The sequence below is a fragment of the Sorex araneus genome, chromosome 2, assembly GCF_027595985.1.
Source record: "Sorex araneus isolate mSorAra2 chromosome 2, mSorAra2.pri, whole genome shotgun sequence".
Classification (NCBI taxonomy): Eukaryota; Metazoa; Chordata; class Mammalia; order Eulipotyphla; family Soricidae; genus Sorex; species Sorex araneus.
Genome location: NC_073303.1, coordinates 28,413,136 through 28,431,216, shown reverse-complemented (window position 1 = coordinate 28,431,216; position 18,081 = coordinate 28,413,136). Strand labels below are relative to the sequence as shown.

Sequence of the window (18,081 nt, the reverse complement as noted above, 5' to 3'; positions counted from 1 at the left end):
GGCCTATTATTAATGCAACCTTTGCAAATACTTGCATGCACTTCATGGCTTACTATAAACCCACTCTGTATGTGTGTGCATATATGCGTGTTTTCTTCAAAAAAACCAAAAAGACCTAATGTAGAAATTAATTATTTCTCAAAAATAGAGGAATTGATAGTGAATGAAGACAAAGAATTCTCATTTGTTTGCAAAACTGAAATTTTAAATCTAGAGGGAGTGTGGAAGCCAGAAAGTAAAGGAAAGTAGCAAGGATTGTGGGGAGACGGTGAAAGGAAAGTGGATTAGAAGCCATATCAGGACAGGGATTGAGGTTCTGGGATGTTTAAATGGTGGTGAAGGTGCTTAATTTCATTCCTATAAAACCATGAAAGTTAACACTATTGTAACTATTAAAAAGTAACTAATTAAAATATTTATTGTAAGTATTTAAAACGTAAATAGATAAAATGTTTTATTTCAAAATAGTTGTACCATTAGTTCTAACAAAGCTACAATTGATGTTGACATAACTTAGAGCTCCTCCTTAGAAAAGTTCTTAAAAGGCAATTTGTGATCCAGATTAGTAAACATCTTTCCAAAACTTGGCCTCTTGAAACCTAGTGGATGATGGGCACTTCCAATTTTGAGATAATTAAAGTTTTGGTCATAAAATTTACATCACGGTGATTGTTGTTAATAAACTTGTATATTTTAAAGCATGTTGATGTACATTAACTAGATAGTTTAACATCATTTTACATAATATATAGATATCAAATAATTGTTATATCTCCAAAACTAATATGGTGTTATATCAATTTAAAATCTATAAATAGCATAAATTAGAAAACTCATGATATATACTATTCATAATTGTCTTTAATCCTGGGAAAGTTCTACAGCCAGATAGATGGTTTCATGTGCTTCTCTTGAACAGTTTATTGACAGACAATGGGAAAGAAAAAGCCCTTGGCTTCATTGCTGAAGCACAAACAGACTTTGGGGTCAGTGCAGGATGAAACTTCACAGCCAGTCTCTCCAAGGAGTGATGACAGGAAGTGATCTAATGATTGTCTCAGAGTCAGAGGACTCCAATCTCAGAGAGGCATACTTGCAGGCAACTGGGAATTATCAACAGTTATAGGCAGGCATTACAGAAGAGGAGAAAGAAGTATCCATCAAAGCTCTTCAGGAGACCTTCAGGAGTCAGTGCAGGAGCCCTGTAGAAGAGAGAGTGATGAACATAGTGCACCCTGAGGATTGGAACCTCTTTCCTCCCCTTAGAGAAATCAGATCGAGAAAGCTGAGGGACATGTCACATGGTCTTCACCCACCATGACATCTGAGTTAAGATCCAAGTCATCTAAATGATACTAACAGATCAGCTCAGATGTGTGGGAAGCAGAGAAGTTATCTTACTGAAGATCATGAATATTTCAATTTTTTTTTGTAAATCAAACTACAACTCGACTTTTCCCCACTTAGTAGCCTCTTTCACTTTTTTTTAGTTGGGGGCATACCCAACAGTTTTCAACGCTTACTCCTAGAGCTCTGCTGAGGGATCACACCCAGCTAAGGACAGAGATTATATGGGATACTAGAAATACAAACCAGGTTATTAGCATGCAAGGTAAGGACTCTACTCTGTATACTATCTGTCCACCCCCAAATTCACTCATTTTTAACAAAGGAAGTAGCCACCAATATGTGGCACATTGTAGGCAAAATCCTGATATCCAACACCCAAGCTGTATCTCTGACTGCAAGCTTAGAACAAAGAACCCAGCAATATCCTGTCGTCTTTTGAGAGAACAAGTTCAGGAATTTCTACAGAAACTAAGTATAAATCTCTACTGTTGATTTTGTAAGGGGAAATATGTCACAATTTGAGATCACTCACACTGCTTCCTCCTTTACTATTCCTTCCCCCAAATCTACCTTACATCAGAGAAAAAAGAGAGTACCTGTTGGCAAAGGCCCATGAGGTCCTACAAAAGGAAGTTATACAGAGAAAAGTTACATTACTCAAATAGACAGTTTCTCATTTACCCCAACCAGAAGTGCAGTTTGGAACATACTAGATTTTTATTCTCCCTAGCCATCTGCTACAAGAACTTAACTCTCAGAAACTAAATCTCCGACCACACCCCCATCCAAGGAATAAAACTGCCACTAGAAGTCAATGTTCCAATCTTTATTTTTTCTTTCCATTTTTTTATTATTATTAAGTTGCCATTATTTACAAAGTTGTTTATAGTAGAATTCAAGCATATCATATTCCACACCAATTCAACCACCAGAGTCAAGTTCCCTCCACCAATGTCCCCAGGTTCCCTCCCACTCAGCAGGCTGTCACCAAGACAGGCACAGTTTCAAGTTTGGTGGTTGTAATATGGATCTCCTGCTTACAGTATTGTTGACTCTAGAGCTTACATATTACATACACCACACCTCTACATGAGGGTAGGTAACAGGAGCTGAGCCTTATTTAAAAAAGATTTTATAAAGACGCCACTGAGACTATGGAGAGTGGGAAAGTCCTAGAACATACTCTACATGTTACATGGCTACCTTTAACTATCCAAATCAGACTCCAAAGTCTCCAGCAAGGCTGTTCTGACTCATTTCACCACCAGCATGGCCACCTTCCTTTCATGGTCAGGAGAAAAAGGGTCAAATCTGGAGGCAGAGTCTCCATGCATAGACAGATGGATGCATAGCTTATTATCCTCATTTTCCAGGAGTAACTTACCTTTCTTGTTCTTGTGACGAATGAAGAGGCCCAGTCCAAGGAAGATCAACCCCAGCACAAATCCTCCAATGCCACTCAGCATCTTGCTCCGGGCAGATTCAGACTGGGCTCCTAGGAAGCAAAGCCTGAATGTCAGCATTTGCCCCACACCCCATGAGGTCCTCTGCTAAGGATCTAGAGTTTAACTTGAGATAGAAAAGAAGAGGTGTCAGAAGAACCTTGCTTTTCATTTGCAACACTCCCTACAAGATGGAATGCCCCCCTACTAACTTCTTAGATATAGTGAGCTCATGAGAGAAGAATTGGGGCATGGATTCTTGCTCCCTGATGTACCTTAGACACTAAGGCCCCAGTCACCAACTCTAATAGTCAATGGTTCAGAACTATAAGAGCCTGGTTCTGGGGCTGCAATATGTGGAGTAATCTCCCTAACACCTGGAAAGAAAATGACAACATAATTATTCTGATGCTCTTGTAATCAAGTTTCCTGTGACTTCCATCCAACTCTCACTAATGATGCCTGAAATAAAAAATCAACACAGGCCCAGTATGTGGGGACGAGCACTATTTCTCTGAACTGCATGGGGGCACTGGAACTGGGCAGATTCATCCCTGTTCCCAGCCTGCCACTGACCCCGGAGGTCACCCCTCAACCTGCTCCTGGCGCCATCTTGCCTCACTCAGCAGTGAAGAATCCTGGCCAGCGGGCTCCGCAACACAGGAGAATGCTTCGGGCCCCAAACCGAGCCGATATCACCAGGGTGCCCCAGTGGAGCAGGTACCACCTCCCCACCTTCTCCAGATGGAATCCCAGCAACCAGGAGCTTCTACAAGCATGGATCTGGTATGTAGGGACCAGGACTATTTCTTTGAACCATACAGCTGCTTATGCAGCTGCGTGACCTTTCCTGATATGCAAAGTTAGCAATGGAAAATAGATGATCTAGCATCTGCCCCTAGAAGGCAGGCTTGGATGGTGTTGGGAATATCTAAGCAAAATGTAATGCCCAAAACTATAAAGAGTATCTGAACAACTGTCTGCTGTAGAGGCAGAGTAAAAACTGAAATGGAAAAGGAGGGGATACTGGTGGCAGAAGGTTTGCACTGTTGGAGGGATGGGTAATCAATCATTGTATTGCTGAATATCAAACATGCGGCTTTGGGCAGAAATGTGTCTGGAATATGCATTAGGTTTCTGACTCCAGACACCCCAGGTGGGAATGGGTTTCATGCCTTGGCCTGTTTCCCCTGGAGGCTTGGTCCCCACTACCATCTTTCAGAGGCCAGGGGACAGCCAGGGAGTGGCCCACAGTGATGAGGAATGCAGGGCCTTATGGGATGGGGGCGGCCCAGGCTTTTACACTCTGCCTCTACGAGACCCCAAGTTGCCGCCCATGAATGAGCCTTCTGGCTGTTGATGGAGCTGCTTATTGGCCATGATCCCAGAGACCCAGAAACAAAGCATGGAACCCAGTGGCCTTTGGTAGAAATGCATCCGGACTGTGCATTAGGTTTCCAGCACTGGACCACCCCAGGTAGGAATGAGTCATGACTTGACCTGTTTCCCCAGGCAGTTCGGTCACCGATGCCAGCTTCCAGAGGCCAGGGACAGCCAGGCAAGGGCTAGTAATGAGGAACTTGGAGCCTATGGGATGGGGGTGGAGCCGGCTCTTCCCTCCCCCCACCCCTCCCTTCAAGACCCCGAGTTGCCGCCCACAAACGAGCCCTCTGGCTACTGATTGAGCTGCTTATCAGTCATGATCCCAGAGACTCAGAAACAAAGTTTGGAACACAGCAACTTTTGGCAGAAATCCCTCTAGATTTAATTATTAAAGATTTAATTATTAAAACTTCAGAATTCCAAAATAGTGCAGCTGCTAATGCAGCCGCACATCATCATATGCAATTAATAATCAGCAATAGAAAAGAAACTGTCTAATGTTGCCTTTTCAGCAGATCTGAGTGTTGGGGGAAAAACCCAAATAATAATGCTGGATCTGTTGTCAAAATGTTGAATGCAATCAAAGTAGAGAGAGTAACATGAAAATCGTATGCCACACAGGGGGGAGGGTGTGGGATGGGAGGATACTGGGGTTTTGGGTGGTGGAAAATATGCACTGGTGAAGGGTTGGGTGTTTCATCATTGTATGACCGAGACTTAAACCAAACTCTGTAATTGCTCATATCGTATTTCAATAAAAGTAATAAATAAATATATAAATAAACAAACAAACAAATAATCACCATAGGTTCCAATCACCATCATAGAAAAGGTCCAGCTTTGTGACTGACTTCAGAGACACACTGGCAGTTGACTTATTCCAGGTAGGTACAGCCTCCCCGTGGTGCAGATCCCTAGAGCCTTAATGGGGTGTTGGCAGAGAGTGTCCCCACCATACCAAGCCCAGTGCTCCACCCATTGTAGCCAGTTTCCACTACCACAAGAGAAACAACCCAGCTTCACAACTGATCTCAGAGATATGCCAGTAGACACTGGAGTTCCAAAGCTCCTGAAGCATGTTGCCACCTACCATGTGACATGTCCAAACTTCACAGAACCGACAAAAAATTACATGGGGAAATTGTATAGAAGCCATTGAGCTCAGTGAGTGAAACCAATCAGACAGAAAGCTCAACTACCACCTACCAGCTCAGGAAATCCTCAGGTCATGACTTTAACAGCACCATTATGAGGTATGAGTTGAAACTATCAATATAAAGCAAAGTGTGTTATGCCAGCTAATGGAAGGGATTTGTGAGGTGGGTGGGAAGCTGGGAACATCGGTGGAAGCAACAGCACATTGGCTGTGGTGCTGGTTTGGAATTTGAATACCTGAAAGAACTATTTTGTGAACTAGTTTGTAAATTATAAACAGTGTTTAAAATTAAGTTGCATATAAAAAAGAAATAAAGAATAAAATTAACTAGGTAAGGAGAAGATCTGCCTACTGACTTGAGAGGCCTATGGTGACAGGAAACAAACTGTCTCTTACGCCACTCCACTGTGATAGGGGTCTCGAGGCTGGGGTGCTCCACTTGGCAGGTGTAGACATCTCCACGCTGGGGGGTCATTTCCAGCATCACCATGATCTGGAAGCTCCAGTCCCCATTCCTAATAAGTGGGGTGGATACAACTCCTGCTGTCTCCTCCTGTTCATTCCGGAACCACCGAACATTGACTTGATCTGGATAGAAATCTGTCACCAAACAGACCAGCAGGTTGTGGTGGTTTAAAGCCTCTGTCCTGGATGGGTAGACGGTCACCTTAGGTTGCGCTAAGAAAAGCAACAGACAGAAAAACACACATTGAGATAGAGACCAGGCAGCAAATCATTCCAAGGGGTTGAGTCCTTCCTTGACACCAAGGTGAAAAATCCCTAGATTCCAAACATTTGATTTGTTCAAGCTTAGTCAACTTTGTTACGTTCAATAAACACATCAGTTAGTTTACAGTGCCAAGAGACTGAGTTTCTCTGATGGTACTAAACATTTAAAAAAAATAAAAGCACTTTTAAATGATATATTTCAAAATACATAGGTCATATGATAATATTTTATGATAAACATGAACATCTTTTTCCTTACATCAGGACCAATTCTAGTCTCTAGTGTGAACTAGGATATAACACAATGTTGTGCCAGTCCCAGTGCTCCTCCAAGTAGAGAGGACAATAGCAATTTTGACTTTCTCCTACTGCCATGAGACATTCAACACTCTCGTTACTCAAGGAATAGTGACATAAACTGAGAATTAAAAATAGGTACATAGTGGTTAGCATTGCATAGAGAAGTATAATGCTAAATCCCTCCAATTACATAATATTTTAATGCAAAGCCAGTTTTCAAATATGAATGATCTTTATTTTTTTAATGCAGGAGTACTACTATTTATTCAACCAGTCATTAAGCTGAGGCAAGCAAGTATGAACTCCACATTACTTTTAAAAATATTTTAACTGAATATCCATGAGGTAGATCATTACAAAGCTGTTAATAAATGGGCTTCAGTTATAAAATTATCCTGCACCCATCCGTCCACCAGTACACATTTCCCACCATATCTCCCCTGTTTTCTTTCCACTATACCCCAACATCCCACACACCAGCCACAGCTTCCCTCTATGAGAGGCAATTTCCTTCTTCCTCTCTGTCTTATCCTTTTGTACATTATGGTTTTCAGCACAGGTACTAAACATCATATTTGTTCAGGGCATTCAATATATTTGTCGGGATGTTAAGATTGGAGTAGATTTTTAACTGGGTGGCAACTTTGGGGTGTGTATGTGACTGCTGAGGTTTCAGAAGTACAGGGAGGTGGGGGGAGATAGTCCATCCCAACTCTGAGAAAACCTGGAAATTTCAGTCACAAAACCCACATGCCCATCAGTAGATTATATTTCGGTGAGATCTGTCCTGAGATACTGGAGTCAGGCCAATGGTATGGCTTTGATTTTGGATTATAGAAGCAAGCAGCTGCCAGAGTCTCTGCATGGGCAGGCACCAGGCTGAGCTGCACCCCTCTGATTTACCACAGTCTGTTCAGCATGCACAGGTCCAAGATCAACTGTGGCTTTTGCTCTCTTCCGAGATTTATTTACAGATCTCTGAAGCTAAGCCAGTAGTAGAGCTTACATGGTAAGTAAGTAAGGTGTATTGCTTACAATATTTATATTGTATACAATATAAATTATATATTTATTACAATATATTGTAATAAATATATTTATTACATTGTAATAAATATATTTATATATTGTAATAAATATATTTAATACAATATATTGTATTGTATTGCTTACAATACAGTAAGTACTGTATTGTACTGTCTTCCCGTTGTTCATCGGTTTGCTCAGCAAACACCAGTAACGTCTCCATTGTGAGACTTGTTGTTACTGTTTTTGGCATATTGAATACTCCATGGAAAGCTTGCCAGGCTCTGCCATGCGGGTGGGATGCTCTCAGTAGCTTTCTGGGCTTTCCGAGAGGGACAGAGGAATCAAACCCCAGCCCGCCACGTGCAAGGCAAACACCCAACCCGCTGTGCTATCACTCCCATGCCATGATCATACAGTGGTTAGTAGATGGTAAAATAGATAAAGAAACAAACAAACCTTTTAATATCTGTATTGCAAACCATAATGCCCAAAAGGGTAAAGGGAAAGAGAAATAGAGAGACAGAGACAGAGAGAGACAGAGACAGAGAGACAGAGAGGGAGTGGGGAAGTGACTGCTGTTAGACATGGAGGGGTCGGGGGCAGGAGAGAAACTGGTGACTTTGGTGGTGGGAAATGTACACTGGTGGAGGGATGGGACATTGTATGCCTAAAACTGCCTCATCATGAACAGCTTTGTATCTCATGGTGATTCAATTTTAAAAAACAAGATTTCTTATTTTGCAGTCAGACATTATCATCATGTGTAGGATAACATAGCCTCAGGTAGTTTAGGTTTATTGGGTTGTTCATATCACAGTGCTCCCATCCCTCTGTGTTTATTTATAGCTTCTTTCTTTGTGTTCTGTTGACTTATAGATATTCTTTGTCTCTTCTCCTTGAGTCCTTTGTGTAGTTTATTCAGAGCCATGTCCTTTTGTATGGACACAGGAAGACTGTAGCAAATGCTATGCTTTTATAACCTGGGAGTCATTTGTCTCTACATGATATTTTCCTCCTGGGCATCTGTTCTCTAGACCTAAGCCTCAGTTTCCCTTACTTCCTAGCGCCCTCAAAAGCAGGGTGCTGGGAGGAGTCTCCCAAGGAGACTGACCCAGGGTAAGTGGTGAGTTGTGTACTACCCTGGCATTGAGATGAGCCTGACCAAAGTGTCTAATGCTTAACTATGAGTTAAGAGCTTGGTCATGAACAAATGCTGTCATGATCCAAAAAGTAATAACTTGATTCAGACCCTGTTAGGGTAGGAATGATTAATCTGACTTGAGTGCTGTAGTCTGAGTCTGTGGTAAGCTGTTGCCAGGAGAGCTGCCTTGCAAGCCTCAATGTATCTCTTGCTATGTCCATACAAAAATAACTAGTATTAAGATGTTAAATGAGTGTTTGGACTGAGGAAAGAAGAAAAACACCTTAAGGGGTATTTTGTCTGCTGACTGTCAGGAATGGCTTGGGAATGGCCCCAGACCAAACCCCTGAAGGGGGGGGGGGGGGCAATGGGGAGAGCTGCAGGGGCTCTTCCCCCTGTCGGCCCCTAGCTGATGTTTTTTTGCAATCATGAATGTTTTCAGTAAAACTGTATTTGAGATTTTTGCAGAGGCTACTTTGGATACTGAGAACATAATGTGAGCATGGAAGTATAAGTAGGATTTCACACTGTTAGAGGCAGCTGGCCATCTCAGTCAAAATTTTAAATTAGGCCTTTCACTCTAATTTGGGTTGTGTTTTCTCGTCTGACTAGAATTGTAGTAAGGTCTATGGATTTATAAAATATGTTTTTCTTTACAGATTTGGGTAAAAAATAAAATAGGGCACCCATTTGTGAGAAAAATGAGAACTTACTCAAAAGAATAGAAATAAATATTTAAGTATAGTTAACTTTAGGATGTAGTCAGAAGAAAGCAAAGGAGGAGAAACAGCTTAAAGTTAGGTGGGCTTGCGCTGAAAACAATGATTAATCTGTGAACTTTCGGATTCATTAAAGAGTATTATTTTACACCTATTAACATTGAATAACAGGGAGTAATAGACTCTCAAAGGGGTGGAAGGGGGGAAGACTCTGCCCTCTGGTGGCGCGCATGCTGTAACAGCACCTCAAAGATAATTCCTGTTTTTAGGAACAGACCAGACACGGTTTCCGGTAAGAACTGGCTTTGAGGAGATTTTGTCTCCACCACAGATGGCGGAAAGAACTTAATGGCTTTATGTACTGAGGGTTTCAAGACTCGGTGAGGAATTGGCTTAATCATTAACACTGTTACTGGACTGAGAGCAGCGTCAGACGGGGCAGCTCCGGGGCGCCCTGCGGGAAGGTTCCGGGCTGCGGGAGCGAGTCCCCTAAGGCCCCCGGGCCCCGCCTCTCCCCGCGGACACGCTCCTGCCGGGCCCCTCGGGCTCCGCGCGGGTCCGGGTGCGCCCCCGCCCGACCCCCGGCCGAGACTCGCGCCCGCGGCCGCGCCCTGCGCTCACCTCGCTGGCTCGAGGCCGTGGGGATGTCTATCTCATAATTGTGTCTGCACACCGTGTCCACCTCGGCCCGCCTCAGCTCCAGTATGTCCTTCTGTGAGTTCCAGTTCTCGGCGTCCTGCTCCCCGTGCTCGGTCACCGCCACGAACTTCCCCACGTCGCTGTCGAAGCGCGCGTACTCCTCGCGGTTGTAGATGTATCTCTGCACGAGCCGCGCCCTCTGCGTCCCGTTGGTGAAGTAGCACAGGCCCTTCAACTGGTGCACGACAGTCCCTGCGGGAGTCACCGCGCGTCAGGCCGGGCGGGGACCCACGGGCCGGACGGGCCACTCCGGGCCGCGGGTAGGCGGATGGGATCCGAACCCCTGAACCCAGCCCGAGCCCGAGAGCCCGCCCGGACCAGAACCTGCTCCCGACACCCGCAGACCCCCGGGCCCCGGCGCCTCCTTCCTGGACTCCAGGCCTGCCCGAAGGTGTCCTGGGCCGAGTTCGGGTGGGGGTTGGGGGAAGCTTGTCTGGGACAGTCCTGGGACCCCCGAGTGTAAGGAGGGAGAAGCACTGACGGTCTGGGCCCCCGGGGTTAGAGAAAGGGACCCCGACGGAAAATTCGTTTCCCCCCAGACCCCAGGAACCTCAGACACAAGGAGCCACCTGAGCGCGACTTGCAAGAAAATGACCAGAAATGTAAAATTAATCCCGTCCCTTTCCTGACAAGGATGTTTCCCTGGTTCCTGGCAAGGGGCTCCCTTCGCATCTCTCCTCAGCCAGAGCGCCACCGGTTTCTGTCAGAATAGAAAGGGTTGCACAGCCAGAGGCGTAGGAAGGATTATTTTCTTTTTGAAAAGAACACAAGATTCCTGATTAGATCAATTGGATTCCGATTAAACTATGCTAATTACGAGCTTGTGTAGATTAATTTGAATAAACTCCCCATAAGCATAATTGCATAAAAAATGTCAGACCTACACATAGAGAGTTAGAAAAAATTGAAAACTAATTTGTATCACAAAATATGAGATTAACATTAACACTATTGTAAAAATAAGTTAAATTTTTAAAGTTATTTTAAAATATGGGACTGGGGGCTGAGGTGCTTCCCTTGCATACCACCAGCATTGGATTGATGCCTGTAACCACATATGGTCCCTCAGGGGTCAGTTCTGAGCACAAATATAATCCCTGAATACTGCTTGGTGCAGCCCAAAACAAAACAAAGCAAAACAAAATTTTGTAGCGATTTACATACTCTATGGCAAATGAAAATGATTATTTTTAATTAAACAATAATAAAGTAATCTCAATTATACATAGCTAGAGTCTTGAGAATATTTTTATACACTTATTATAATTCAGTTAGATGGATACATTCGTGTCAAAGCATATGATATTGCCATACAAAGTTACTGCACCCTGTTACCTGGAAAGTGTCCACAACTCTCCACTACTGTTCTTATGTTCCCTCTACCCAGGTCATTATTATCTCCCATTCCTGTTTCTTGAGGGTTTTTTTTTTTCTCAGTATTACAGTCCTTGGCAAAGGGTGCGACATTGTTCAATATTTTTTTCTTGTATTATCTCACAATATTTCACAGATGAGTGCTTTTATCCAGTGCTTGTCATTTTCCTTCTGACTTACTTCACTCAGCATAATATCTTTCAATTCTATCCACATTGCAGAGTACTGCATGATTTTATCTGTTCTCAGAGTTACATAGTATTCCATTAATGTACTTTTTTGATAAAGAGGAAAGGTAAGCATATGCACTAATTTCAGTCATATTTTCCTGAGAGTTATGAGGCATATTTTAAAGGATGTTCAGTTAATATAATTTTTATTATATTATTTTGCCCTCAATATTTTGTGTTTTTTTACTTTTTAATATATTTAATTTTTTTCTCATGTATCTTTGAAATTATGTGATATAATTACAAAATTATATCATTATAGCTATATAATGTTATAATTACAAAATTACAGTGATATATAAATACCTCTCAGAGAGCCTGGAAAGCTACCAAGAGTATCCTGCCTACACGGGCAGAGCCTGGAAAGCTATCTGTGGTGTATTCTATATCCCAAAGACAGTAACGATAGGTCTCATTCCCCTGACCCTGAAAGAGCCTCCAATTGTTGGGACAGAGGAGTAAGGAGAAGCTTCTCTCAGGGTGGAGAGAAATAGAGATGTTACTGGTGCCCACTCGAGAAAATCGATGAACAACGGGATGACAGTGAACTTGTATCAAGATATTAATGCTGTCTAAAATGGTTTCTCAGAATGTATTACTTTCCTTCTTTGGATTCTCCTTTCTCCAAATTTAGTGCATTTTCAGTTCAAGTCTCTGAATCTCACTCAATTCCCTGTTTGACCACAAAATTCCGAATACTCCAAAGTCCCTATCGGGGGTCAAGTACACTCAGATACCTTGAGTTTGCTTCCATGGGCCCTGCACTCAGTCAGAAATGCAAAGCCCCTCTCCTCAGCACCTGAGACTACTGCAACCCTGTGTTTCCCCAACCTAAAATCCCACAGCATTTAGTTCAAGCACGGTGTAGGGGGACCCTAAAATCACACATCCTGTGTTCTCTGAAGTAAATCATTGGTTTAAAAAAAACCCATCTTATCCTGTATTTGCTGTCAGTGAACACTCCGAAGTGGTCCTGTCTGCTCTCCTGAACAGCCCCAGATTTAAATCTGTGAAATGAGGATTGTCTTCACTTTGCAATTAAAATAAGAATGTAAAACAGCTCTCTTTTCCAAAGAGGAAATTTGTAATAAAGATTGTATGCTAAGATCAAAGATCCCCCCCCCCCTCAAACCCAAAGGCCCCTCATCGCCTTTCCCCCAAGGCAGTGACTATGGGGTCTGCACTTACCTTGAGTGTCTCCACCCTCAGTCACCGGAGTGCTCCACACCACTAGAATCACCATCACAGCTGCTATTCCCAGGCCTCTAGGGATACACAGAGCCATCTTCCAACACACAATCTGAGGAGAAAACAAAAACTTATTTTAGTCAACACAGCTCACACCTAATGAAACTGTACTGACTTCAAAGAATTAAAAAACCTATGAAGGCTTTCCTGCACCATAGGATTGGAGAATACTTAGCTAAGGAACCAATCAGCACTGGATTCAAAGCACGTCATTTGTCTCTAGGCAGACATGCTTTCCAACAGTGCCGGATCCAGCACCAGCAGTGGTGCTTCAGCTTTGTATTTATCTTCAGCAAATCACACCATTCAAAATAAAGATTTTCTCTCAGTGATAGATGATTTAAAGAGTGAATACATTAGGGGTTTAAGGCACCAAAAAAAAAATAATTCAAGCATATAGTTTTGTGCGATTTATTTAAAACCTATTTTTTATATTTATATTTTTATTATATAATATATAACATAAAATATATTTTTCTAATTTTTATTTTTTGTTATTAATGAGTCACCGTGAGGCTGCAGTTACAGAGTTTTGTGCCTGTGTTACAGTCATACAATACTCGAGTACCCATCCCTCCACCAGTGCCCATTCTTCTCCATCGATGGCCCCAGGGTCCCTCCCTCCCCCTTCATGCTGTTCGGTGCCCCCCACTCCCCTCCCCTGTGACAGGGAATTCCTTAATGTTCTCTATCTCCTTTTGGGTGTTATGGTTTGAATGGAGATACTGGGTAACTATCATGTTCAATCTATAGTCTGCTTTCAACCTGCCTCTCCTATCCTGAGTGTGAACATTTCTGTCACAATATCGTTTTCCTCCTGAATTATGATCCCTGTTTGGTTCTCTTATAAAAAATAGGAATATAAAATATAAAACCTATTTTTTTGATAAGAGAATCAACAAGGATTATAATTCAGGAAGAAACCAATATTGTGACAGAAATGTTCACCTCCATTTCTTAGACACTCTAAGAAAACTTAAGTTGTGAGAAGAGCAGAGTTTTTAGAAGAAAATGGTTTAAGTAGCTGTTTTCTCAGCAATGTGTTTTGTAAGAGTTAAATTATTGAATCTCTTTTTGACTCAGGCAACTGTGAATTAGCAATCATGTTTCATGCATTTTAGATCTAGATATTTATGTATGAAAAGAGCAATGTAACTGGTTTCATAATGCAAGATTTCTGTCGTGTATATCAGGTTAGTATGGGCAGCAAGAAATCAGCAAAAAAATAAATCAGTAAAAACAATGGACACCTAACCTGGCCGACAAGTGATTCATTATGCAGAAACTCTATTGCATTTCTGTTTTTTAAATGAAAATATTTGAAAACTCAGTTGGCTTTACTTCTATAAGCTCTTCATCATCGTAAATCTTCCCAAGTCATAAAGCAGCTTCACCTGTTGTCAGCAGAGGCACAACCCAGAAACTGTCAGTATTTGTTTTGAAGAAACAAAAAATGTAAAGAAACATTTCCTGGGCTCTGAATAGTGCTAGTGAAGGTTCAAAGATTTAAGTTTCAGATTGCATTGTGCCAACACCAAGTACCAAATAACATATTATCAATTTTTTTAAATAATGCAATTAATGGACTGGGTACAGTACTTGCCTTCAATCCCCTGTACCCTATCTGGTCCCCTGAGTCCTTCCAGGAGTGATCCCTGAGTGCAAGTCCAGAAGTAAGCTCTAAGCACTGCTGAATGTGGCCCCCTAAAAATAATGATAATAATATAATAATGTATCAGTTTCCTTTCTCCAAAGATCACAGAGCTAAATGGTTATAAAGTGATTGGATCAACTCTTGGCAAGAAATAGTAAATTAGGCAATAAATATCTCCCTCTTCCTTTTCCTACCCCTCTTCTGTGCTTTAGTTCCTTCTCTTAAAATAGAGGACAGAGAAGCATTTTGCTAGGAATTGAAATTGAAATCACAGTTCCAGATGCATAAATCTACTATGTAATAATTTTAAATCAGCTTTTAAACATAATTATTAAGCATAAAAAGCACACTCCTAACTCATTAAATACAGGACTTTTTTGACATAACTTTTTAAAATGTGATACAATTTATGAAAGTAAAATTCATCCTTTTAAAGTAATACGTTTTGACAAATATTAAAATCACCACCACAAACAAGATATGAAACATATCCATGGCCAGGGAATCAACTGTGATTGATTCCAACCATTGATCGTCCTCCAAGGGCTAGGAGGACTGGTCAATGGTTGGAATTAACTACAGTGGAGGGGGGCAGAGGGCAGGTAAGATAGAGAAGAGACCAGTGTGACAATAATAGTAGGAAATAATCACTCTGCACAAGAACTGAGTATTAAAAGTAGACAAAGGCATATACCTGATAACCTTTCAGTATCTGTATTGCAAACCACAATGCCCAAAAGGTGAGAGAGAGGGTGGGGGAGGAGGTGATGAGAGGTTATGGGAGGAAAACTGAGGACACTGGTGCTAGGAAATGGGTATTGGAACACAGTATGACTAAAACCTAATCACGAACAGCTTTTTAAGTGTCTATCTCACAGTGATTCAATAAAAAAATATTTTAAAAAATGTACTCCATAAATGTCGAACATAAGATTGATATATACCAAATGTTATGCTAACAAAATTAATTGTGATACACAAATAAATAAATAAATAAATTTGAGTGATGAAAGGGAAATAATGTATATTCAGATAGAATGTAAGGGAAGAAGAAAGAAAACAGAAGAAAGGCTTTGATGGTAGAGACTGATGACTCCAAATAGAGACAGAACTTTACTCAATCAGACACCAGGATCCTAAAAAAGATTTTATAGTAGATAGTAGATAGTACTTTAGATAACAAGCTTTATTTTCAATTTGAAATGTGATTTACATGTGAATTGATTGCTGCTGTTTGATATTTGTTATATCTTACAGTGTACCAAACCCTGCAATATTCAAAAAAATTTACCTTTTTCCTCTCTCTTTCTTCCTTCTTTCACTCTTTATTTCTTCTTCCTCTCTTTCAAGTTTGTGTCAAAAAATAAACAACAGTACACAGGAAAATAAATTTTTTAATAAATAAAAATTTTAAAGACAGAGACAAAAAATATAGTACAGGATCTGAAAGAACATAATTAATTTATAAGCAAAGAAAAAAATGAAGGGGTCAGAGAGATACTGTGGAGCTTAAGGCATCTTCCTTGCATTCACCTACAGACACAACCCTGGTTTGAATCCCTAGCAATGCGTAAAAGTCATCCCCTGAATCCCCATGCAGCACCACTAAGTGTGCTCAGAGCACAGAGCCAGGCATGACCCTGGGCATCTCCTCTCCAAATTATCAAGAGAAGAGGCAACAAGAAATTTCCAACAAGAAGTGGCATACAAAGGCAGTAAGTTATTGCTGCTTTGCGTACACAGTTTCAGAGCATCTAACATGGAACACAATAGGCAGTACTCAGGTCTTACACCTCTCTTTGTGTTCAGAAATCACTCCTAGTGGTGCTGTAGATAAAACTATAGTCTGCTGCTTATGAGGCAAGCGTCTTAAACCCTGTACTCTCTCCAGTCTTACTGGACTTCCAGGAGCAATGATATATCAGAATATGGGTAACTCCAAAACAAGAATGGTACCATGGTGGGATGGAGCACTATCAAATTCATATCTGGAAGTGACTGCATGGAAGGTAGGTCCAAGAACATCTTCACTACTACTTCAAAGTACCTAAGAATGAACAGAGGTCTCTGATCCAACACCTCCTGCCTATTTTAGGGAGGAATTTTATCAATTCTGTCCTGGCACTCTGATAAAAGTGCTTCAGGGCTGGAGTGATATAACAGTGGATACGGCGTTTGCCTTGCACTCAGCCAACCCGAGTTCAGTCTCTGGAATCCCATATGGTCCTCCTGTACTGCCAGGAGTAATTCCTAAATTCAGAGGCAGGAGTAACCCTTGAGCATCGCTGGCTGTAACCCAACAAGAAAAAGAAGGAGGAGGAGGAGGAGGAGGAGGAGGAGGAGGAGGAGGAGGAGGAGGAGGAGGAGGAGGAGGAGGAGGAGGAGGAGGAGGAGGAGGAGGAGGAGGAGGAGGAGGAGGAGGAGGAGGAGGAGGAGGAGGAGGAGGAGGAGGAGGAGGAGGAGGAGGAGGAGGAGAAGGAGAAGGAGAAGAAGAAGAAGAAGAAGAAGAAGAAGAAGAAGAAGAAGAAGAAGAAGAAGAAGAAGAAGAAGAAGAAGAAGAAGAAGAAGAAGAAGAAGAAGAAGAAGAAGAAGAAGAAGAAGAAGAAGAAACTGCTTCAAAATTCGGGGATTTCCCTATCTTTAAGACATTTGCACACAAAATTAACAACTAGTAACAAAAGTGTCATCTTAAACTCCTTCTTCTGAGTGGTTAAAATCTCCGCTCAAAGACTCTGGGTTGTGGTTGCTCTACTTCCAGCTGTGTTTTCTTGAGCCACTCAGCACTCTCTACATCCTTCTAGAATTCTCTGCACTGTTTATATACCACTACAAAACTCAGGGCCGTAACTGTTTTCTGTAAAATCAAAAAATGAGTTGAAAGAATTGTGTGCTAAGATGGCTGGGGGTTGGGAAGGGAGGGGGGGCAGTTGTACAACAAACAGGGAGTTTACCAAGCATACAACACCCCAAATGGTTCCCCAAGCCCCACCAGTACTGATCCCTGAGCACAAAGTCAGGAAAATGCCCTGAACACAACCTGGTGTAGCAAAAAAAAAAAAAAAAAAAAAAACCCAAAACCAAGCAAACAAACAAATGTGTGCTGAGTAAGTAGAAGACTAGAAAAATAATCACTGATCTGAGTTGGGATAGAGTAGGAGCCTCTCTCCATGGGATATCCTCTGTGCCTTCAGGATGGAAGACTACTTCATTCTGAAAATTCAGGAAGAAATAGGATCTTTGGTCAATGATCTTAAATATAAACATAGGAATCAACAGAAGTGACATATAGGACCTTGTTTTTGTTTGCTTGTTTGTTTGCTTGTTTGTTTGTTTGTTTGTTTGTTTTTTAAGACATGACCCATTAGTGTATTTTGTTAAGGGAAGAGGGTTAGGCCAGATCTTGCTGTGCTCCGAGGTTACTCCTGGCTATGACTCAGGAATCATTCCTAGTCTATTTAGGTGACCGTATGGGATGCCAAGGATTGAACCAGGTTAGACTCATGCAAGACGAGCAGCCTATCTGCTGTACTATCTCTCTGGCCACCACATTAGTGTATTTTAATACAATAGTAGAGGCATCATCTTTTTTTTGTTTGTGTAAATACATTTAGAAAAACATAAGCAAGA

General features: G+C 41.7%; 1 protein-coding gene across 2 annotated transcripts; it reads right to left on the bottom strand.

Moving 5' to 3' along the window:
* Positions 1 to 843: 843 nt before the first annotated feature.
* Positions 844 to 12,874, bottom strand: LOC101537059 (rano class II histocompatibility antigen, A beta chain-like). 2 transcript variants are annotated; one of them, XM_055126828.1, is made up of 6 exons: positions 12,741 to 12,874; positions 9,871 to 10,140; positions 5,728 to 6,009; positions 2,735 to 2,845; positions 1,947 to 1,970; positions 844 to 1,202 (listed from the first exon to the last, which is right to left on the bottom strand). In XM_055126828.1, the coding sequence occupies exons 1-6, from the start codon at positions 12,835 to 12,837 to the stop codon at positions 1,189 to 1,191; spliced, it is 798 nt and encodes a 265-aa protein (XP_054982803.1). In that variant the 5' UTR covers positions 12,838 to 12,874; the 3' UTR covers positions 844 to 1,188. The 2 variants fall into 2 exon arrangements, with proteins under 2 accessions (XP_054982803.1, XP_054982802.1); XM_055126827.1 differs by lacking the exon at positions 12,741 to 12,874 and adding an exon at positions 10,518 to 10,852.
* Between the last annotated feature and the right edge of the window lie 5,207 nt (positions 12,875 to 18,081).